This window comes from Gobio gobio, assembly GCF_949357685.1.
Source record: "Gobio gobio genome assembly, chromosome: 8".
Taxonomy (NCBI): domain Eukaryota; kingdom Metazoa; phylum Chordata; class Actinopteri; order Cypriniformes; family Gobionidae; genus Gobio; species Gobio gobio.
Genome location: NC_137114.1, coordinates 27,667,637 through 27,691,811, shown reverse-complemented (window position 1 = coordinate 27,691,811; position 24,175 = coordinate 27,667,637). Strand labels below are relative to the sequence as shown.

General features: G+C 38.7%; 1 protein-coding gene across 27 annotated transcripts in view; it reads right to left on the bottom strand.

The window, feature by feature from the left end:
* Positions 1 to 24,175, bottom strand: part of msi2b (musashi RNA-binding protein 2b) — a 283,664-nt gene that overhangs the window by 61,628 nt on the left and 197,861 nt on the right. For all 27 annotated transcript variants that reach the window (XM_079823481.1, XM_079823487.1, XM_079823492.1 and 24 more), the window contains one exon: positions 9,319 to 9,401. In XM_079823481.1, coding sequence (XP_079679607.1) covers positions 9,319 to 9,401 — 83 coding nt within the window. The remainder of the gene's footprint in view (positions 1 to 9,318; positions 9,402 to 24,175) is intronic.

Below are 24,175 nucleotides of genomic sequence, written 5' to 3'. Positions count from 1 at the left end.
CAGACAGAGCGGCAAATCGACTGAAACAATTTTCACCATCAAACATCTAACTTCATATCCCAACAACAAATAAAGCAGGTCAAGTGAAGAGGATTCCCATGCTATAAGAACAGCAGTCCACATTGAATGTGACGCAACAAAAACACCCAGTACTTTGAAATATTGGCAAGGAGTTTTCCTTGCAGCCTGCAAGCCAAAAAGCACATCCAAAGTGACAAGTGTAGACAGATTCACAAACAAATGACTCTTATAAGCTGGTTGAATCAAAGACACACAGAGCAAACAGTGTAGTCAGTGCTTCCCAAATGAATTACTCTTCTTCTAATGAATAGTTAAGACAAATTATGGGTTTAAATCAGTATGATGAATCTTTCACTGAACTGAATCCATCAGAGTCGTTAATCAAACAACATCTGATTCACTTACTGAATCATCATTTTCAGTTGAACAGGTGTCAAACTGAATTTTGTGTCAGTATCATTACGTGATAATCTATGCATGTCATTAAAGATTCACATTTGCATTTCAACAGAAATAAAATTTTAAAGATTATAATGTTCAATAACATTTAGCATATGTTCTTGTTTTTATGTTTGCAGGCCCTGTAAGGATGGGAATGTGTGATTTTTGCAGCATACGGCATGCACAGGGGAAGCAAACTCATATTTAAATTTAATGTGAAAGCAACTGTTTTCAAGTATGTAGATTTATACGCATCCAAAAACTCAAGCTGTCTTTTACAGGCCCAGTACAGTGTGTGTGTGTGTGTCTGTGGTCTCCCATCAAATATAGCATATTTAAATGTTATCACAGCTCTCCCAGTGAACTCGTGTTACATCACTACGCAAGAGGTCATGCCATACGCTGCATCTTGTTTGTACAGTTCCCAGAGATAAAACAGACATGAGAGGAAAGGGGGAGAGAAAAAAAAAGAAAACAACCCCCTGCTCTTTTGCCCAGAGGCACCAGAACTCTCGGCTTAACACGGAGGCATAATTCATCGCAACTTGAATTAAATTACATCGGAGACTTGGGGCTCCCGTACATTATTGATACACTTACAGCTATTCCATCTGACATAGAAATCTATATTCACCAACAAAAAAGAAAGCCTGTCAGAGGCTATTTATGCCTCCCAAGCAGAATGTCTGTTTCAACTGCGTGTTACAGTGGGAACTCCAGTAAGCACATACAGATAAAAAAACTCAACAGACTGAACAACTTCACATTTAATCATGACTTTGCTCTAGTGTAATTTAAACAGTGAAACACACCCTCACACACAGGCTCCTTCTTCATCTTTATCACACATTTTTTCCTTCTCATTTATATCAATATGTTCACACCCCCTACCTTGCCCTACCTAGATATAAAGCAAGGTATTATATTTGACACAGTCAATTAAGCAGTGGTGCATTCCATAAAATAGCATATATTTATTATAAATTACCACTTAAAAGTTTGGGCTTAGTAAGATTTTATGTTTTTTTGTTTATTTGATCAAAAATACAGTAAAAAAATGTAATAATGTTAAATAGTATTACAATTTAAAATAACTGTTTTCTACTTTAATATATTTTAGATGGCAAAGCTGAATTTTCTGCATCATTACTCCAGTCTTCAATGTCACATGATCCTTCAGTAATAATTCTAATATGCTGATTAGATATGCTTGGTGCAATGCGACAAAGGGTTTTTTGCTAGTTTCAGCCCAACGCAGTTATCATTTTCACGTCCAGTGCCACGTTGTTTAAATAGCAAATGGACCTGCGCCGCATTGATGGCGCTTTGCTATTTTGAGGCAACTAAAAATGACTGTGGCATTGACCAAGAAAAACCTGGTCTAAAGTCAATAGAGCAGTATTGTTTGTGTTATTTTAAGGGCGTGTTAGTAATGTGCGCCAATATACGAACACTTTTTAAATATAAAAAATAAAAGGATTCCTCTCTGGAGAAGCATTCAGTCTTTCTGCTCGCAAATTCCGCCATGTAAATAGCGAATCCGCCATGGTGCAAGCGCATCTGGCTTTTAAAGGGAATGGGAGATGAGACTGATTGGTTTATTGCACATTACGCCCTCAAAACACATCCATGACTCATTAAGAGACTACTGTAGGTGCAATCCTTTTGGACCATGTTCCTGGCGCGCCGACCGTTTTTCCGTCATTAAACTAGCAAAAGTGGCTTCAGACACACCCTAAGTGCACCTGCGCCATGTGCTCAGCTCGTTAAAATAGGGCCCTTGGCTTTTATTATTAATAATGTTGAAAACAGTTGCTTAATATTTTTGTGGAAACTGTTTTAGGATTCTTTGATGAATATATATATATATGTTTTGTAGTGAATATATGTCTAATGGTATTCATTTCAATCAATCAATCAAACTTAAAAGAAGTTAGGGGACAACAATTAAATAAAGCTTCTGGATTATTGATTTTGTGTTTACAAAAATGCCTATAACAACACATAGTAAAATGTGTTGTCAGTTATTCATTGTTATAGTAACTGTTTGCACATTTTAATGAGGAACCAAAAAGACACAATTTATGTGGAATGACCCCCGTATCTATCTAAAATATACCCCCTTATATTTTATATTTTATGCACGCACACACATTCACATTCTTTTTCCTTTGGTTTTGTCCGCCCTTCTATTTAAGTCACGAATGTGCTGAATCTCCTCCTTTCTTTGTTGTGACATTTCCAGATCTCGGAGAGCTCTCCGGAAACAGCCTTCTCTATTACAACTGGCTGAATTACTGTAATCTTTTCAAATATCACAATCCCCTTCCATTAGCCCAACCTACTCTTAAGATACTGTGACAGGAGTGTGTAAATACATCTACAGTCACCGCACACAAAGCGACAATAAACATCTATTAGATGAAAAGGGCTAAACAGATCTGGGTGATTAGAGAGGGGGACAAATAAACAGACATACTTTGAAATGTGCTTAACTGCTATTTACAAAGAGGAAAAAAAGTAGCAAGTCCTATAAAGGGTTTTCACATCTGCTTAGTTTACTTAATTTCTCTACTGTTAAACTCCTTAGTCCTTTACAAACCCATTTCTCTATAATGCTTGTGTTTTGCAAAATATTTTGTACAAAGATATCTTTGTGCAAAGAATGATGCAATGACTTTCTTCTGTTGAATACACAGACAAAAAAATAGACTATTCTTACAAATGAATCATGTATTTTTTTTCCCTTTAACACTGGTCACTGGTCAAAGTAGACTGGTCTAATGGGAACCTGAAAAGTAAGACTGATCACCTCTTGGCTTACTGCTAGTTAGCCACACAGTCTTAACTTGTTTATGTTCATGCAACTGGCCACTGAACTGAATTTCTGGAGAACTGAACTCCATACAATGAGTCAATGAGGTACAAACAACATTGGATTTAAAAAAAGTTAAAAGTACCTTCTATTGTGTTCCACAAAAGAAAGTGAGGTTTAGAATTATACAATGGGGAGTGAATTGCAGAGTTAAATTTTTTTAGTGGACAAATCCTTTAAGAAATGTATAATTATAGGTTACTGATGATCTAAATATTAACTGACTATTTTCACCTTAGTATTTGCAGTTGGCAAAAAATATTTCAGCTAAGCTAAAAATTACTTGTGCTTTGAGACACATACTGTAAATATTTTTAAACTCAACATTTCTCAGCAAATCTGAATTCAAATATTTAACCAGACTCAGTTTCGGTGCGCGCCTGCTAAATGAAGCAGGCATGAAAGCACACTAACTCTGCACTGTCACCGCTGTTTGCACCACATCTTGAAGATAGATTCAGAGAGCCACAAGCCTTCAGGCCACAAAAAAAGGGTGGGAAATATAGGAGTCATTTTCTCCCTTCCTGAACTGACACTTTTTCCCTCTTCTCTCCTCACAGCGGTAGATTATCTTCCAATGATAGCGCAGGCCGGGGCCTCAGCGCGGCAAGGCAGACACTAAATTGGCCTGCCGACACACTCGGCACTTATCATACATGCTAATGGCCCGGCTCGCTGTGGGCAGGCGGCAATCCTAGCTGGGCGGCCAGGGCACACTGAGAGAGAAGGGCGGGAACGGGGAACGAGAAATGAGAGCGACAACCTCCACACTGCCTGCAGGAGGCAAGGGCACTGCAAGGGAGGACATGAGCACAGAATTCACATCATTCTGCTGCAGGCACGCATGGGTATGGTGCGGCATTGCTCTTTACACGTTAGGGGCGAGGAGGGTATTGACAGAGTACTTGATCGCTTAATAACGGGCAGATAAAGGAAAGGATGTGTTCCTGAATATGATGTGACGAGAGATGACTTATGCAGTCCTTACTGTTCCAAGGTTGGAGAGAGAGAGAGAGAGAGAGAGAGAGAGAGAGAGAGAGAGAGAGAGAGAGAGAGAGAGAGAGAGAGAGAGAGGCAGCGACAGACAATCCAAAAAAAAAAAAAAAAAAAAAAGAGGGAGATACCATGTGCAGTCATATGTCCATGAGAACTCCCAGAGAGAGGATTTACATTGGGTCAGGATACAGTCACTTCTTCCATGGTGTCAAACAGCCACTAGTCTATAAATAACACTTCCTGTGCTGGTACCTAAAATTAGCCTGCTATTGAATGCTACCTCACTTAGCTATGGGTCACAATGGTCTAACATCCCACTTGTCGATTAGTGACATTGAGTATTTATTTTTAGTCTTAAGGTTTTTTATCGGGACAGCTTTAACTAGAATACTGTACTTTAGCTGTTAGCATTTAACACAGTAATGGTCATTCCCACTATGCGGTGAACTTTCATATCCCCATTGTAACATTTAAAAAAATGCATATAATTTATAAATAATAAATATAAATAATTATGAATACAAGTTTGTTTTGATTTTTTAATCTATAAATACATGTATATAATATAATTTCTCTCTATATAGATATACGTTATATAAAAAAAAATATATATATATTTTTCCATTTAAAAAAGCTTTTTTAAAGAAGTCTCATGCGCTCACCAAGGCTGCATTTACTTATTTATTACACACACATACATATGTATATATATATATGTATATATATATATATATATATATATATATATATATATATATATATATATATATATATATATATATATATATATATATATATATATATATATTAGGGCTGGGTAAATTACATTTACGTGGGCATACATTTTTTCAGCTTAACGCGTTAAAAATATTTAACGCAAATAATGCAGCGTCCGTTTTTATATCCATTTTTGCCTAGCTTTACATGATCACGCTCCTATTCAAGTAAATGCTTCCAAGCACAACAAGACACAAGAGAATGCGCTGTATGTCAATGTCCTGTCTGTGTGTGTGTTTGTCAGTGTCCTGTCTGTGTGGCTGCGTCTCATGTCAGCTAATCGAGGGACACTCTGACACACACACACACACACACACACACACACACACACACACACTCGACGCACAGACAGACTTGCTCAGTCACCTGCTCACATCGAGTTCTCTTTTGCTCTTGAACAAACAATAACAACAACACAGAGAATTTTGAGTATTCTCATATTAGGAGTCTTAAATTAGTTAAATAACGTCTTAAATGAATTTAAAGAGTTGTGAGGAAATGAGATGCGTGAGATCCGCGTCATGTTCGTCAGTGGCTGTTCTTAAAGTGACAGTAGCACTGATGATGATGTCATTAATGTTCATCAAAGAACAACGGCAACAGAGAAAATTGTAGCTTTAATGATGATTAATCTATATTTCATTTATTATTTATGCAGTTAAGAAAGCTGTTTGATAACTATTACATTTCTGTATATGTCTAACAGGGAAGGCCATGGGTAAATATAACATTTATTATAATGGGTTTATGTAAAGATTGTTTTAAGTTCACTTAAATTAAAAGTTGTTTTTTAAAGCCTAATAAATGTTGAAATTGGGAGCTTTCAGTAATACAGTAATGTAACGTCATTAATGTTTCATAGAGACATTAGTATCAGTGATACTGGCCTTTATTCATAAAAACATGCCAGTACAACACATATTTAAAATATACTGTCTTTAAATTGTTTATACATAATTTGGAGAGTAACTGAAATTATTACAATATCAAAATATTAAACATTTAAAATATTAAAAAATATTAATATATTAATATTAGTTATTAAAATTAACGAATTAATCGCATATTTTTCTGTAATTAACCGCGATTAATTACAGAAAAAAATTTGATTAATTAGTTAATTTTTTTAATCGATTCCCAGCACTAATATATATATATATATATGCATAAATTATTCCAAACTTTTGAGCTGTAATATATAGCCGCATTTCCACCACGGGAACGTTCTCCAGGAACTAGGGACTTTGGAGTGGTACTTGTTGTGTTTCCACCGCAGGAACCGGGGTCTAAATAAAGTTCTGGGTACAAATTTCCCCCTCAAAATGGCCCTGCTTGTGAGGTAGTACTTTTTCAAAGTCCAGGAACTTTTGGGGGTGGGACTTGGGTGCTGAACATGCTGATTGGTTGAGTATATAGTATATGATTTAATATAATATAAATTCATATTAGCTATTTTTAATCACAATATAACAACTCAGTTATGTTTAAAGTTGAAAAGGTGGTGCATAACAGGAATGACAAACTATGTTCATGAAACTATGCTCTATCGCAGTCCAGGTGATTTCAACCACTTATCCAGCCCAGTCGGCTCACGTTCACACAGTATTCCTCATGACAGACAGCACTGGGGGAGATAAAAGTCCCTGGAATGCCTGATAAAATACACAATGTTCGGAATGGAACACCAGAAAAAAAGCTCCTACACAGACGTAGCAGGATATTTTGAATGAGCTGTTCGAAAGGGATGGAAAATAGTTAAAACAACCATTAGGGTTAGTGTATTAATAGTGATTCCCTTCCATATCTTTGCAATCTGGAACTAGTCGTGCCGTGCTATCGTTAAATTGTTTTCATTGATAAAATAATCATGACATAATATGTGTTCGCCCCCTAAATGATTTACCTCTAAAGTGGACTTACATTTCAAATGAATCTCTAAAGAGAGAGTTCACTTTAAGGTAATCTCCATCCATCTCAACCCCTTCGTGTGGGATCTAACCTGCCTGCTGGATGCTGCGATCCTGTCTCCAAGCCTGTGGATCAAGGAAATGTCTTCTGAATGTTTAATGCTTGGCTTTATTTCCAGGCCAGATATCAAATGAGCTGATCAGGAAGCCTGGAGTCTGTTGAGACCTACACCGGTCCAGCTTTCCAGATCTGGAACCATTTAGGGTCATTTATGGATATCCAGGTCCCTGGCAGCTCGAGAGTGGCCTTACTGGGTCAACAGAGCCTCTCTATAAACAGCTACTGAGCCTGGCTCGTTCTCTGCTCCACAGCCTGGGGTCGAGGGTCACAGATGGTGCCTCTGAAGATGGCGGCTCACCAAGCAGGAAGCCGACGTACAAAGCTGGCATTTCCACAAGTAGAGGGAGATCATTACGGCCGCTGTACAAAATATTCATGATAATAACAATATTACCATGGTCGAATTAGCAAGTCAAATATGCACACAGGCCTGCTAGCAGACGAGGCTTCAGAGACCACTTTGATCTTGTTGGCAAAAGCAACTTGATGATGGCAATTGAAATCAGTAAAAAGAGCAAAAGGAAGGACGGGTTTCTGCCCAACACGCCTTGACCTTTTTCTTGTTTTTTTTAAGCCTTTCATTCCCAGCATATCATCTGAGAAATTATCTGAACTGAGAGACCATGACAAAGCTGTCATTTTAAGTAAATGTTTTCCCTTCGACACGTTTATCTTTTTCTTAAACCTTCATGACTGATATTAGCTATGCAAGTAATTCTCCAATGGCCCAATTTAAGCCAGCCAGTCGATCAACAGCAAGGTTCCTGCTATGAGACGCTGGGGGAAACGTGTTAAAAAAAAAAGAAACGAAATTCAGGCTCTCTCTAAATGCTCGCTGAATAATGAGAACATTTGATGCAATATCATATAAAAATCAATGGAGAGACAGGGGAGAGGCTGGTCACACGGTCTTGCCATGTCTAGAGTAGAATACTGGGATATATTATGTCATTAACAGGGTTTGGGAAGCTACTTCATTAAAACTACTACTGTTTAAAGTAGTTAAACTAAGTTTAAACAGTATACAAGCTATTTTGTAATACAAGCTCAAATAGGGTCACTCCAATAAACTTGAGCATCAACGTGTACCATAAACACCCTATTGAAAAACAAAAAAAGTCTTATGAGTCTGTTATTTAAATTAATGTAATGAAGACAGGTTACCTGATTACTTTCAAGAAAAGTGAAACGGACACACAACTGAAATGTACCCAAATGAATCAATCGAATCAAGGGGTTTTGAATCAGAATCAAAGTTAGGCTATTTGAGAATCAATACTAAATATATGAAATATCAAGGAAGTAGGAACCTGAAACAGTGAATCACTTAACTTCATATGAAACATCTGAATCTGAATGTACACAACTGAGCTACTGCTATGCTGATGAATCAATGTAGTTAAATTTAGCTAGTTAACTCCCCAACACTGGTCATCAATGCCACAAATCAGCACTTAGCTCAATCTCATGGAAAACTCCAGGAGGCTCCTGGTTCTCAGTGATTTTTAAGTATAAGTACAGCGCTGACAGCGCTGACCTTCATTAAAAATCCTACTAACTGGCTGTCATGTAGAATGACACCGGGGTTGTCCTCATTTGGTGATTCGTTGCGAGCACTGCAAGCTGCATCTGTGGCTCGCCTGCAGATGCCTCAAGGTCAGGAACCATGTCCCTCTGCTGTCTTTCATTCTCAAAAGCTTGGCAAGACAAGGGGAAATCTAATACGAACCGTAGCAGCAAACATAAAATCGTGCGACAGGGCATCAGGTGCCAACATGAAAGAAGCACCCAGGCTTTGATTTTTAAATCTTCTTTCAATCTTTTGCACCACACACTTTTAACAAGCCCCCAGAATGACTGCCAGATCCTTTCCCAGTCTTCCCTGGCTGAGGGAATTGCGACGGGGGGAAAGAGACAGGCCTTTACTCCCAGCCTGGCAGACAGGGATCCAAGACACAATTTCATGGTTTGTGGCCGGTGCACACCAGTGACTCCTCATCCCCTTGAAAGCAGGCTGGTTGGGGATAGGGATGACACCCCCCACCCATGCACGCACGTGCCCAACAGCCCTATCACCCTCACTGTACGCTGCCCATTATAAGCACCCATTCTGCTTCCAGTATCAAATATTAATCCCGGCCCCCGAATTGAAAAATTGCAAAGAGGTGAAACCAACTCACCATTTTATTATTGATTTCGTGAAAATGAATCTCGCAGACCTTTTCCACCACATCCTCGTTCTCGAAAGTTACAAAGCCGAATCCTGTGAAGAAGGAGAGGATGGGAGAAGGGGAAGAGAGAAAACAAGGGTAGAAAGGGAGAAAAAAAACAGCTCATGATTGAAGTGAACCAACACAGAAGCAGTTAAATGAACAGGAAAAAAGCAACAAATATCTGTTGATTGCTATTATCGTATGAAGCAGGCATGAATGAGCCATTGAATCGTGTAGCAATCTTCGTTTTATCTGGTCCTAATGCCATGCAAATTATGTATCTAGTACAGAGCAGGAACTCTTTTGCTGTTAAAATGATGAAGTCCTGGGCACTATTAAAATAGCTTTGAGTCTGCTCCTCAGAGATGGAGGAAGCTCAAAGCTGTTTTAATGGGATTTGTAGAGCCAGCCGGCATCTGAATTCCATTACCAAACATTTGATGTTTCTTTGCGAGTTTTTCTATACGTGACACACTATTTTTCCTCATTCCTAAGTGCCTCTACTGAGGATCCATTTTCACCTCACAGAGCACAACAGAGCCAACACCATCCATAAGGAATGGGGAAACATCCTGTGATTAACCAAAAAAAAAAAAATTAATAATTCCAACAAACCCATTGAGATCGAGTCACAAACTAGACCTGGATGTTTGTGAACAGAATACTGATAATTTGTCACACACAATGCACAAATTTACACACAACCAGGGGGCAAAAAGTAATCTGAAAGATGATTATAAGCCCTTATCATTAATGTTAATCAGCTGACATAAAGTACACCAACTATTTTCAAGAGAAATTACAATTTAGTGAAATGTCATATACACTCACCTAAAGGATTATTAGGAACACCATACTAATACTGTGTTTGACCCCCTTTCGCCTTCAGAACTGCCTTAATTCTACGTGGCATTGATTCAACAAGGTGCTGAAAGCATTCTTTAGAAATGTTGGCCCATATTGATAGGATAGCATCTTGCAGTTGATGGAGATTTGTGGGATGCACATCCAGGGCACGAAGCTCCCGTTCCACCACATCCCAAAGATGCTCTATTGGGTTGAGATCTGGTGACTGTGGGGGCCATTTTAGTACAGTGAACGCATTGTCATGTTCAAGAAACCAATTTGAAATGAGTCGAGCTTTGTGAAATGGTGCATTATCCTGCTGGAAGTAGCCATCAGAGGATGGGTACATGGTGGTCATTAAGGGATGGACATGGTCAGAAACAATGCTCAGGTAGGCCGTGGCATTTAAACAATGCCCAATTGGCACTAAGGGGCCTAAAGTGTGCCAAGAAAACATCCCCCGCACCATCACACCACCACCACCAGCCTACACAGTGGTAACAAGGCATGATAGATCCATGTTTGCATTCTGTTTACGCCAAATTTTGACTCTACCATCTGAATGTCTCAACAGAAATTGAGACTCATCAGATCAGGCCACTTTTTTACCAGTCTTCAACTGTCCAATTTTGGTGAGCTCGTGCAAATTGTAGCCTCTTTTTCCTATTGTTGTGGAGATAAGTGGTACCCGGTGGGGTCTTCTGCTGTTGTAGCCCATCCGCCTTAAGGTTGTGCATGTTGTGGCTTCACAAATGCTTTGCTGCATACCTCGGTTGTAACGAGTGGTTATTTCAGTCAAAGTTGCTCTTCTATCAGCTTGAATCAGTCGGCCCATTCTCCTCTGACCTCTAGCATCAACTAGGCATTTTCGACCACAGGACTGCCGCATACTGGATGTTTTTCCCTTTTCACACCATTCTTTGTAAACCCTAGAAATGGTTGTGCGTGAAAATCCCAGTAACTGAGCAGATTGTGAAATACTCAGACCGGCCCGTCTGGCACCATCAACCATGCCACGCTCAAAATTGCTTAAATCACCTTTCTTTCCCATTCTGACATTCAGTTTGGAGTTCAGAGGATTGTCTTTACCAGGACCACACCCCTAAATGCATTGAAGCAACTGCCATGTGATTGGTTGATTAGATAATTGCATTAATGAGAAATTGAACAGGTGTTCCTAATAATCCTTTAGGTGAGTGTAATGTAAACATTAAGTAAAACAAAATCCTTAGAGCTTGAATACATATGACTGAACACATACTGATTCATAATACATTTTATGCAGTTTTGTATATTTGTTATATTTTTAATACAAAAAAATCACTTAAAAAAATAAATTAAGCAGTTTTGTTAATATATTTTAATAATGATTTTATCAAATTAATATTTAATACAGAAATTAAGAGATGCTCAAAATGTGTATGCAAGTAATTTACGATATATATATATATATATATATATATAATAATTACGACAAACATTTTGAAGTTGTTGGGGCTATGCCTCTTGACACAAGCACATTCCCACACTTAGTGTGCTGCGCTCTACAAGCCTTCAAGTAACAGAAACAAGAAGAGCAAAGATAGAGCACTTGCCCTGGTGCTTTTAAACAAGGCTTTTGGCTTTTAAAAAAGTGAGAGATAAGTCCCAGGGTCAACAGGTCAAAGGGGTTGACAGCAGACCCAAAACAGGAAGCTGTGGAGCCCCTCTCAACACCGACCGTGATAAGAGCAGATGAAGAGGCGGGAGGATGATAAGAGGGCATGGGATAAACAAGTCAGTGGCCTCTGGTCCAGCGCCGCGTGACCTCTCAGTTATTATATGTACAGTTTGTTTTGTTTGGGGAAGAAAACACCAGCTGAATTATCTGCTCCCTGACTCCATGACAGTAAAATCCACTCCTTGCCCTGCTGGGGTAAGCACAGAGGTGGATGGCGTGCTGTTAAAAATCGACAGAACTCCGTAGCTGTGCTGACTGATGGAGTATTAGCTTTGCAACAACCGCATGAGGGCTTTGTATTGGGGCATGAGGTAATTAAGGGCAATTATTGTATATACAGGCTGTAAGGGAGATCTACGGTCATTGCCGCATTGTCATCTTCTCCAGAGTTGGATGACGGCCAGTACCCCCTCATCGACCCTTCAGCCTGGGCTTAGGCGGCCACGAGGGTTGACATCATTGACAGGAAGTGAGTTATTGAAGCAGCCGCCCCATGGGAGGATGCTGGAACAAGATTCACAGCCAATTACCTCGTGACCTCTTCTTTTGCAATGGCTTCTGTACAAGCCTATTAGAGCTTCCTGTGACTGATCAGACCTGATGATTCGCTGCAGGCTGGACCTGGCCCTCCCATTGCTCCACTGCCATGTCTACTTTGCTCCACCTTTCCTAGCACATATCTGGGTGTGAATAAATGTAGGTGGCTGTAGTTTAAAAAAAGTCCCTTTTTTCTTTACTTATTTTGATAGATGAGCTTGTCTGTCTAGAGTCATATTAGTGTCATTAAATACTGCTAAGCAGGCCCACAACTTCAGCTAATCAAAAAAGATGTCACTGTTTGTATGACATTCATAACTGAATAGTATACCTCTATAATTCCAATTAAAATCCTAAATTTCAAATTCATTTAAATTGAGTTACAAAACACAATACTGCAATAGATAAAAAAATACAGACCGACAGACAGATATATAGATAGATTGATCCATTTAATTTCAATCAATTGAAACTCATAAATCAAAAGGGAGCCTACAGATATATAAATAGACAGACAGACAGACAGACAGATAAATAGATAGACAGACAGACAGTCAGATAGATAGAAGATAGATAGACAGACAGACAGATAAATAGATGGACAGAAAGATAAATAGATACACAGACAGATAAATAGATACATCGATCCATTTAATTTCAATCAATTGAAACTCATAAATCAAAAGGGAGCTTACAGATATATAAATAGACAGACAGACAGACAGACAGACAGACGGACAGACAGACAGATAGATATATAGATACAGTAGATAGATAGATAGATAGATAGATAGATAGATAGATAGATAGATAGATAGATAGATAGATAGATAGATAGATAGATAGATAGATAGATAGATAGATAGATAGATAGATAGATAGATAGATAGATAGATAGATAGATTGATTGATCGATCCATTCAATTTCAATAAATTAAAACTCATAAATCAAAAGGGTGCCTACAGATAGATAGATAGATAGATAGATAGATAGATAGATAGATAGATAGATAGATAGATAGATAGATAGATAGATAGATAGATAGATAGATAGATAGATAGATAGATAGATAGATAGATAGATAGATAGATAGATAGATAGATAGATAGATAAATAGATAGATAGATAGATAGATAGATAGATAGATAGATAGATAGATAGATAGATAGATAGATAGATAGATAGATAGATAGATAGATAGATAGATAGATAGATAGATAGATAGATGATAGATAGATAGATACATTTAATATCAATCAATTGAAACTCATAAATCAAAAGGGAGCCTATTCATGAATTCTGAATTTTGCTGCATCAAACCGCATGCAAACAATGAGTCTGAAACATTTAAGAGGTGACATTTGCAGTGCTTTCTTTCGTGGCCCAACGCTGCATGCAAAGCAGAGACTAACTCTTTAAAGAGCGCCCATGCACATGGAAGAAACATCCCTGGTGATTTCAGCCCAGAGACATTTACATGTGTCTGCAGGCCCCAGGCTGATGGGGCTGCCTTTGAAATCATGAGAGGCAGTTAGTTTTCCATCTCGGGCCTCTGCGCCCTTATCAGCCGCACAGCGACCAGTTCTGACAACCAACAAATCAGCTGTCAGGAGCAATTTCTCAGCAGCCGGGAGGGAGCTGGCACGCATTGGGTGGTTCGGGGAGCCCATCGGCTGCGGAGGGGAGGGGGCAGGGTTTACAGTACCTGCACCCCAGCAGGAACCATCTGAAACTGACATTTCCCTGCCAATTGACAAATCTACTATCAATCCCAAAATTCTCACTGCCCAAATGTGTACAAATGCACAGAGGGGAGACTAGGGATAGATTTAAAGAAAAAAAATCAACATTTCACTTACAGGTTAATGCTTAATGACAGGACTGGTTCCATCTGAATCAGCAGGTTTCTTTTTTTGGTACCTTGGTATATAATGTCTGCAGTTGTAACACTAATTTCTCAGTTTATTTCTACTGGACCCACAACAATCTGGACAAAATTCTTACGGAACTGAGCGAAACAATTTTCTTATTTATCTAAACATTTTATATTCATAATTATATTACATTAATTACTTTTTTAAGTAACAAATAAATGTTTGAGTAATAAATGTGATGATGTCCATGTTTGTATAGGGTTAAAAAAAAAAAGTGTTAGAACCATTCACATGTTAAAGCAAAAAGTGCTCGGACCATCTCTGAGCTTCTCTATATTATTGGTCAGATTTTGACAAATGTTTTTACTAGAATTGGCTTCTTGAACAAAATGACTCTTCTGAATTTTCAGATCAGCAAAAAAAAAAAAAAAATGCCAAACACAATCTCTACTTGCATCAAGTGTAGCAGGACAGATCAGGTAACGATCCCTCAGGCTGTCTTTGTCAGAGTTCAGGGCACTATTGGCAGGGTGAGCTCTCGACCGGGCATTGGAAATGGCAGCAAATCAAAAACCTTCAGTGGTCCTAATGACAAGACCAGCACTGCTAACAGGATCTCTTAATGAAGGAGTGTCGATATCAGGGGCCCTTCTCCACATCCCCTGCAAAGTCAAGCGAAGGAGAGGACGGGAACAATGCAAAACAACAGCTGCCTCGGCTCTGGCGGAGGAGACGTCGCATTTTTCCGCCTCAAACACCCCGAGGCATTATCTCGCTCAGTTAGTGACTTAACCACTCTGAACAGGCCATTTCCTTACATTGGAAACCACTTCTGCCTTACAGCCCACCTACACCAACGCAGCTCTCCTACAACACGACACGCACATCTGTTTTGAAGCGGTACGCTTGAGAAAAAAGAAGAAAAAAAACGCATTTTTTTTTTCCGCTTAACTTGTCTTGAGATCCCTCAATGACAACACATGGATTTCCAATCTTGGGGAGGATAATAAGTGTTAGTGGCTATTACGGAGGCGTCTGGCTGCCATCTCACACTTATTAGCCAGAGCGAAGCAGGCTGGGTCTCAACAGACACCCAGACATTCACAGCCTCTTACAAAACAAAGAGCCACTGCCACGCTGAATGCCAGTCCCCCTCGGAGCCCAGCACAAATAAAATTAAAATGCTAAATCAATGAGCCTTCCTCTGACCTTTGCTTAAAAAGCCGAGGGTGCCTGGAGCAGTTCGATGTATTTAAAGGGAAGAGGTACACAACCGAATCAGATATTATTACGGCCACCTCGTATCCTTTCCAGAGACCAGAGATGGTAAATAGATTGTGTGTTGCATATTAAACGGTGGAGGGAAATGGCATGCCTACGGAACTTCTCATGAATGCACGGACACGCTCGCATGCGCGCGCACGCAAAATGGCGCGGATGGTGGATCACATGAATCTGTGATTCATACAATGGTATGCGAGATCAGATGCTGAATAATATATGACCACAAGATGAGCTCAGGATGGGGAATGCTAAAACAAGCACAACACTTGACAAAAAGGTCCTGTGTGCTACAAAAGTTTGGAACCTCGAAACCTGCATTTTCACCATATTGAACTGTGGCGCTAACATGGATGCAAATTCTATTCCAGCTCCATTCAATTCCGTATAATTTATAGATTTTATTTCCCCTCAGAGATGACATAATTTCTTGTCATCTCTCTCTATAGTCAGGGCTCCAAAACATTTTTACCAGTTTTATTTCCATTATTTCCAGTTGTCAGTGAGTTGTCAGGAGTTTTTGCTCTTTGTGAGTGAAACCTCCAGATGAAAAGATATTTTAGAGCGGAGAAATATTTATATTTCACTGCAGAAATTTCCATGAATTTAAGGTTTTATAACTTTACCAGGCCTGAAAAAATTTCCTACTGTGGCTGAAAAACAGACTTAAGAAAGTACTTTTCAGTGTCATCTACACACACAGAAAAGTGAAAATAAAAAGCCCAAAATAAAATCAGTTTCAGCTACATTTAGGTCCCTTACTAGCCTGACGTCGTCATACTCAATTCTAGTCAGAATTTGATTCTGATACTGCTCCATTGGGCTGTTTCAAGCGAACCAAATAAAGACCTCAATTGGATAGACCTACAACCAATCAGAGCAACGGAGTGACGCATAACGTTAGTTGTCAACAGAACTCAACTGCACGCACGCTGGAAGAAGTAGAAGAAGAAGATGAGTGTAAACGATCCTTGCCGGTGTTGTAAAAAAGAATCGGATCAAAACAGGGCAAATAACTAGCAAATATGACTATGTCCAGGTGGAAACTGTCAAAACGGCAATCCCTCAGAAAAACACACGCATCATTTTCAATGTCAACAGTAAGAATAAGCTAATTTAAGTGCAAAAAGTGCCCAATATAAGAGATCGGAAGAAGCAATGTAAATAACAGGCATTCACACACGGAGTACTTACCAACACAATCATCATTTTTGAGAGAAATAGTAAAGGTGAACGCATATACGAACAAGTTCTCCGTTTAGGATTGGAACAAATTCAACCCAAGCGCTCTTTGGTGAAGTAATGATTACGTTACTGTTGATCATCTGTCCATCATCGTATAAAGCCCGCCCTGACAATTTGATTGGTCCGAACAGCTCTGGTTCGAGCATAGTTGCTCCACAATGGATCAATTCCAGACCAAACTTCCCGAACTTAAATTCGGCTGGCATCCAGGCTAGTCCCTCACACCAGTAAGAGAGGAAACTTATGGCACAGCTGCACAGCATGCTTTTTGCACCTCACCCTGTAATAAATGCTAAGCTGCTTTTTAAACACTGTTTGCTGATTCTGAGGCAAAAAGACCAGGCCAGTGACATCAGCACCTCGGTCTGTTACTGCCACATTGGGGAAGTGACAGGGCAACAATCCGCTACATAAGTTAGCGTATGTCTGTGTGCGTGAGTCGGCAAGCATATGTCTCTTTGTTCGTGTGTGGGAGAGAGCGCACGAAAAAGCTTCTTTTATTTTTGGGTGCTTTTCCCAATATGCTCGTGCTATCAAACACATTGCACTGGAAGAAACAAACAATTGTGATGCGCCCAGACAACAAGTTACAGCAATAAAATCAAAGCCAGTGTCAATTAATTTCTTCTCACTCTGATAAATGGGGCCCTTTTCTCATCTATTAATAATGAGAGCAGAAAGCACCACAAGAACATCTGTCAATGAGTTTCATTTTTTATCCCGGCAGACAGTTGGCTGTCCCCGGCTCTCACATGTGCTGGGAGGAGCTCAATTCTTTCGGCCTGAAGACACCCATGGGGAGTGGAGAGAATGATCCTTAGGAGTCAATAAATAGATTGGCATGCATCGATGGGAGTTTGCGGCCTTATTTACACATCCGCTTAATCAAAAAGAAGACGGGCAGGGAGAAAAGTAGCCTCTCGGTAAGCTCTCTGGAACCTGGAACTCTTGTAAACTAAATGAGACTAGACAGCGTAATCGATTGTAGCTCTAGCCAGCCCACTACATTATAATGACTTGGGAGAGAGGCATTGCTCTTGGAGAAACCGAAGAGAGGACCTAAAAAAGAATTTGGGCTGGGGGTGGGGGGGGAAAGAAGTGTATAAAAACAAAAACTTCTTGAAACAGAGTGCCATCACTGACACTTTATTAATCTTTTACTCCAGTCGAGTGTGTGTGAGTGCAGTGGTAGATGGATCTCAAGGGTGCAGAGATAAACTAAGCTGCAATACTAGAAAACTAGCGGGGCAAATTAATGCACCTGTCCCTAGCATGTTAAGGAACAAGTTCTATTAGCACGAGTGAATAAACACACAAGCGTTTAATGTGTACTCTATATCAGTGATAAGGGGACGGTGTAAGCCAGGGGGGACTCGAGCAGGTTAAGTCCAAACTAAATATTTTTATTATATTTTCATATGCCCTAATTAGGACATTTTCATTTTTATTTGAAATCTTTTAGAACTAAAAGTATCTCTCTCTCTCTCTCTCTCTCTCTCTCTCTCTCTCTCTCTCTCTCTCTCTCTCTCTCTCTCTCTCTCTCTCTCTCTCTCTCTCTATATATATATATATATATATATATATATATATATATACAGATAGATAGATAGATAGATAGATAGATAGATAGATAGATAGATAGATAGATAGATAGATAGATAGATAGATAGATAGATAGATAGATAGATAGATAGATAGATAGATAGTGTGTGTTAAGATTTTTCAAAAACATTTATATCATATATTAACATATTCAAGTTTTTTTAATTTATTTATATATACAAAAAAATTACACGTTTTGGCAACTTGTGTGGATGAAATTGTAGTGGATCAAATGCCCCAAAATTGATTTGCACATTTTTATTTAAAATATTTTTGAATAAAAAGTATTTATATTAATATATAAAAATAAAAAAAAACTTGTTAAGAATTTACACAAAATTTATATCATATATTAACATATTCAAGGTTTTTTTTTTGTTATATTTTTAAAAAAAATAAAATAAAATAATATAAAATAAAATATAAAACGGTTTATATATATATATATATATATATATATATATATATATATATATATATATATATATATATATATATATATATATATATATATATATATATATATATATATATATATATATAAATCATTTTTTTTTTTAAATTTCAAAACAATGTATATCATATATTAACATATTCAAGTTTTTTTTAACAAGAAATTAGGATGAAATAGTAGTGGATCATATGCCCCAAAATGCAACAAATAAAACTGTGTGAATGTCTTAGCATTATATAACAACATATCAATCCAAGTGAAAATTTATTTTAAATAAATATAGCGAAAAACACTTCCTGAGAAAAACATTTGACAAAAAATTCAAGTTTTAAATGATAAAACAATAGATATACTGTTCAAAATTTAGGAACACATTACTGGTTTGGTGTCAGTGAAGTACTTGAGCCTTCCTGATGGGGCTTTTGAGTACATGCAGTACGACAAACCGGTTGGAAAACACTGATGTAAAAGAAGTGTTTGCAATCACATCTAGGGAAACTGTGGGAAAGATCTGGGGAGTGATCTTATGATGGGGTGCCCTATCTTTCGTTTAAAAAAAAAAAAAAACATTAAGGTCACTGCCGTACCCTCGCAAGTGGCACTGAAGATTAATGTCAACATTAGGCCCTCCAAAAGCCACCTAACTAAAATACCAGCCACTTCAGAAGCAGCCATTCCTCCCTAATGGCTAATGATCTGAGTCCTTCCTCCCTCATTACAGAAGACGGATGAATGGAGAGGTGCGATATGTGCATAGTCAGCAGGGTACATCTGCACGAATTGTGGAGCACAGCTAGATAGAGGGAGAGAGACAGACTTTTTCATGAAGCTTTTATTCAATTATTTCTATTAAATCAATGGAGTAAAATCATATCACAAGTTGAAAGTAAACGATAACCTACCAAAGCAACCCAAGTTAGAACTAAACTTTTTATGTGCGAGTGCCTTTATGACCCCTATATCTTCTAAAGCACTAATAATCAGCAGTCTTTCATCTGAGCAAATTTATCATAACCAACATTTTTTGTAGGATATCAAAGTCAAGGGTTAATGTTACAGCTGATTCAGCTTTATCAACTCAATAAAAGCTGATCTGCTCTCTGTGTAATTCGAGATGAAAACATCATAATAAATGTCTACAGACGATAAGATCAAAAGGTAAATAAAAGGATAGGGGAAAATGGCTAGAGAAAAAAAAAGGTATCAGCTCGTACAGTCGCTTCTTTACAATTACAAGCGAAGTAAGGATTAGAGGATGCAAGATATTAACAATGCTATAATTTAGTGCGAATATTACTTGAAAAATCTCTCTGAACTCCAAAGACCTCCTACATATCGCGCACCATCTGGTCTTTCACTCGACTCTGCGTGAGGAGTTGAGTCATTATAATTCAACATATTGCTATCTTTGACAAATTCTTCTGTGACTAATATAAATGAAGCTAACTGTAATTTCAGTGCTAGTTACGTTTGATTGTCAACACGCCAAATGGCAAAACAAAACAGGGGGAGTAAAAAACAAACAAACAAATAAGTCTAAAAACAAAAACAAAAAAATCTATTCCCTCACAAACGATTGAGCCATCTTTTCGCAATCATCCCCTAACATTTATCCCATTCTCATCTTTAACTATGCGAATTAGGCTTTCATTGTGTTTGTGGCGGTTCGACTGGCTCTGACAGGGCCGGTAATGAAGAGCCATATGGGACGCCGCTTTGAGCTCGATGCTTTCTGACAGTTCTTTCTTTCATAATCCATAAACTCCACGCAGTCTGCTGCCTTTTTCACAGGCGCTGGAGCAACAAGTCCAATTTCACCCCTCTCCCCTGCAAACAGGCTAATGTGATTACACTTGCATCAAAACAATTTGAGCCTTAATTACAGCAGACACATCAAGGCGAGGGCCATGATAGGAATTTCTCAAAGGAAGCAATTGGCATGACGAATTAAGGAGAGAGAAAAAAAAATAATAATAAAAAAATAAAACACCTATTTGATAATGCGGTGTTCACTGCCGCAAATGCCAGTGGTGGGAGCCGGCGCCGGGCCCCGGTGTTCACCCTTCAGAGTGAAATAAAATTGATCCATCTCACCGGAAAACGATTGCATCAGGGTGCCTAATTATACTCTCTACAACAGGTGGTCTTTATGTCGGTATCGAGCGCTATTGAGGTTTCTCTCTGGGTCATCGTGTGCGCCGCAGAGATTCGGTAACATCGTTAATCCGATGGTTTAAATCAGGATTGATACGAAACAAAAGTAAGCACGTGTCTGTTCTGAGGTGTGGGAGGTCAAAGGTTAGGACATGGACGTGTAGGAGTCTGTCTTTCTCAAGCGAGAAAGCGCTCTTCCTCAATCTGCCATTGAATAATGCATTTAGCACATTTCACCTTATCTATCTCCTCCCTCACATGGGCCTCCGGATCTCAATCATTTTGACTAATTAGCCATTCCAAACTCTCTCCCAAACAAGCGCCAACTCCGTAACAATTAAACCGATGGATCTCATTACCGCACTCCTCTATTGGGTATTTAGAATCATGCCGCTAAAAGTCATTGTCCTTGAGATGGGCACCTGAGTGAATGCTGCATCAGGATATTACATGGAGGGAAGAGATACAGGAGTGAAGGTGAAAGAAAGAACAGAGAGAAGCTGATGAGCAATAAAGGTTGTTGACTGCTCTGAGGAGATATGCTGCTGATGGTTAAATTGTCCCTGACACAAAATGGCACCTTGACACGACCAAAAAAATAAACCTACTGATGTTTGTTGTTTATCACTAATGCACATAGGAAAATGCTAAAACATGCATTTTATATTTTGTATATGCACACTAGGAATGTAACGGTTATCAGTTGGCTGCTGGATGGCTAATACCTAGTCAATCCTTGTCTCTACTTAAAGCCACAATATGTCATTTTTTGCTGCTAGAGGTCGCTTATTCAAAACAAAGGGGTAGCTTGATGATGCCTTAATTTCGCGGAGCTTTTATTATGCCGCAGACGAGCACTTCCACTTCTTCTGGTCATGCGTATGTGTGCTAACGCAGCATTGTTTTATCATATTAGATACATTATTTGAGTGTGTTGAAGGTTATGTTATAATGCTACTCTGTGCATTTGCTCGGTGGCTACTATGAGATACTTGTTGCACACTGCAGTAAACTAGATATTAGGCATGGTAAAACATGGTACTCGCGGTGGATTTAAACAATAAAACTGACTGTGTTGGGCTATATATAACAATGATTCGTTTTCTGTCAATGAATGTATCCTAACAGTTGCTCACCTGTCTCATAAAACACATAATATATTAAAGCGTCTTTGGTTTTTCCATGGTTTCTACCAAATAAAACCGGAAAACGAGGGTAACGCGGGTATGATGTCATTGATAGGAGACGGTCTGTGTCCTTGTTAAAATTGCTTATTTCTCTTGATTTAAAAATTCTTGGAAACATTTGGGATAATGCAAGTACACAAGTCAACAAAACATATAACACTGTTCTAGTGTTTTTGGGATATTTTAAACCCAAAAAATCATACGTATAGTGCCTTTAAAAACGGTTTACCATCATGGTTAAATTAGAATAGTAGAAAGCACGTGGTTCCAGGTTGTATCCTTACGTTACTGGACATCATATACACAGTATCTCTTCTTATTTGCATATGTGTGCCAATGTGAACACATCAGCATCTGTGAGGATACGAGTTCAGTCAGGCTCTGCTGACTTCTGCATCCCCTGATTTGTGTGTGTGTGTGTGTGTGTGTGTGTGTTCAGAAGTCTATTTTGTCCAAGCCAGTGTATCTAGGTCACCTAGCAGCACTGGGCCATCAATTTCACTGTCCTACTTAAAAAGACACACACTGGAGAAACTGGGAATTTTTCACTTTTCAACCTGCATCTGTGCTGGCTGGTTTAGGAAAGACTCTTAACAACGGCAAACACAATTTGAATTCAGAACATAATAAAAAATGGAAATGAAACAATAATAGTCTGCTCACAAATACACAAAACATGAATAGTTTAGATAAGAGAGGCCACGCATACACAAATCCAATTTAGAGCATTGGCACAACGAAAAGCGCAAGAAAAAAAGGCAGCCTCTGATGTTATCGACAGGGAACCCCTTAAAAATGAGTTTTTCCTGGTTCTGGTTAGTTGAAAGTTCTATTTCAAAAGATCACAAAGCTTGTGAGCTTACATCTGGCAGAACTGATATAGTCCAGTTCTTAGGAAAAGGAACATTAAAGAACTGTCGAAAATACGCTCCGAAAGACTTCTCCGCTGTCAACAAACTGAGCCGCGAGGACTTCGCTCCAGCAGTGTAAAATTTAAATCTTTTCTCTGGGGTCATGCCTTCATGCTTTATCCTTCAGTTTCACAAAACAAGTAAGAATAACATTTCTTTCCACAGAGTGCAAAATGCAGCTGGTGTAAAATAAAGGATAATTGAAGGTCAAATTAGTTTGCATCTATTAGCCATCAAATCATATGGGAATGCTAGCGTTATACCACACAATTCACACCAGTGACTTTGGACTTTTTTGAAATATTTGAGAAGAAAATCATTTGGAGAAATCATACACAACATTAACTGCATTATAATTAGTGAAAATATTCACACTTGGCTGGAATAATATGATAGATTAAAGGCAAACGTGTTTTGCAGAGGTGGAGAGCGAGCGAGCGAGCGAGCGGGCGCGAGAGAGAGCGCTCTCTAACAGCACCTTTAGGAAATAAATAACACTGATAGTATGTAATTAGGCCACTTGCTACGACAGTGGCCAGACTGTTTATGTTTACACACATATGGTACGATCAGAAAGATGGACTATAAAGCCGTTCCTCATCAACAACACTTCTGCTTGCAAGAGCCGACAGCTTCCCTAAGTCATAATGCCACCTCCACCGCCTCACAGGGCTTCAGCCGCTCATGTTTTTTTGGGGGATATTCATATCTCGCTCATGTGCGGAGCTGCTACAGTTTATCAGGGTGTTGTAAACTCACCAACAGCCTGGAGGAATAACAGACGTTTGACACGGTTACGGTCCAAATCTGAATCGTCAACGATGGGAGGAGCATAATTTATAAACCATAAAGTTGGACTCTCCAAAGAATCACTTAAAATAGAGGGAAGACGCGGCCTTGTTTAAAGTACTACATCGAGACCAATTTCTTTTTTAGTTGGTTCAAAGTTGGTTTTTTAGTTGGTTCAAAGGTAAGCATCTTAATTTCCTAAAAATGTCACCGGAGCACTTCA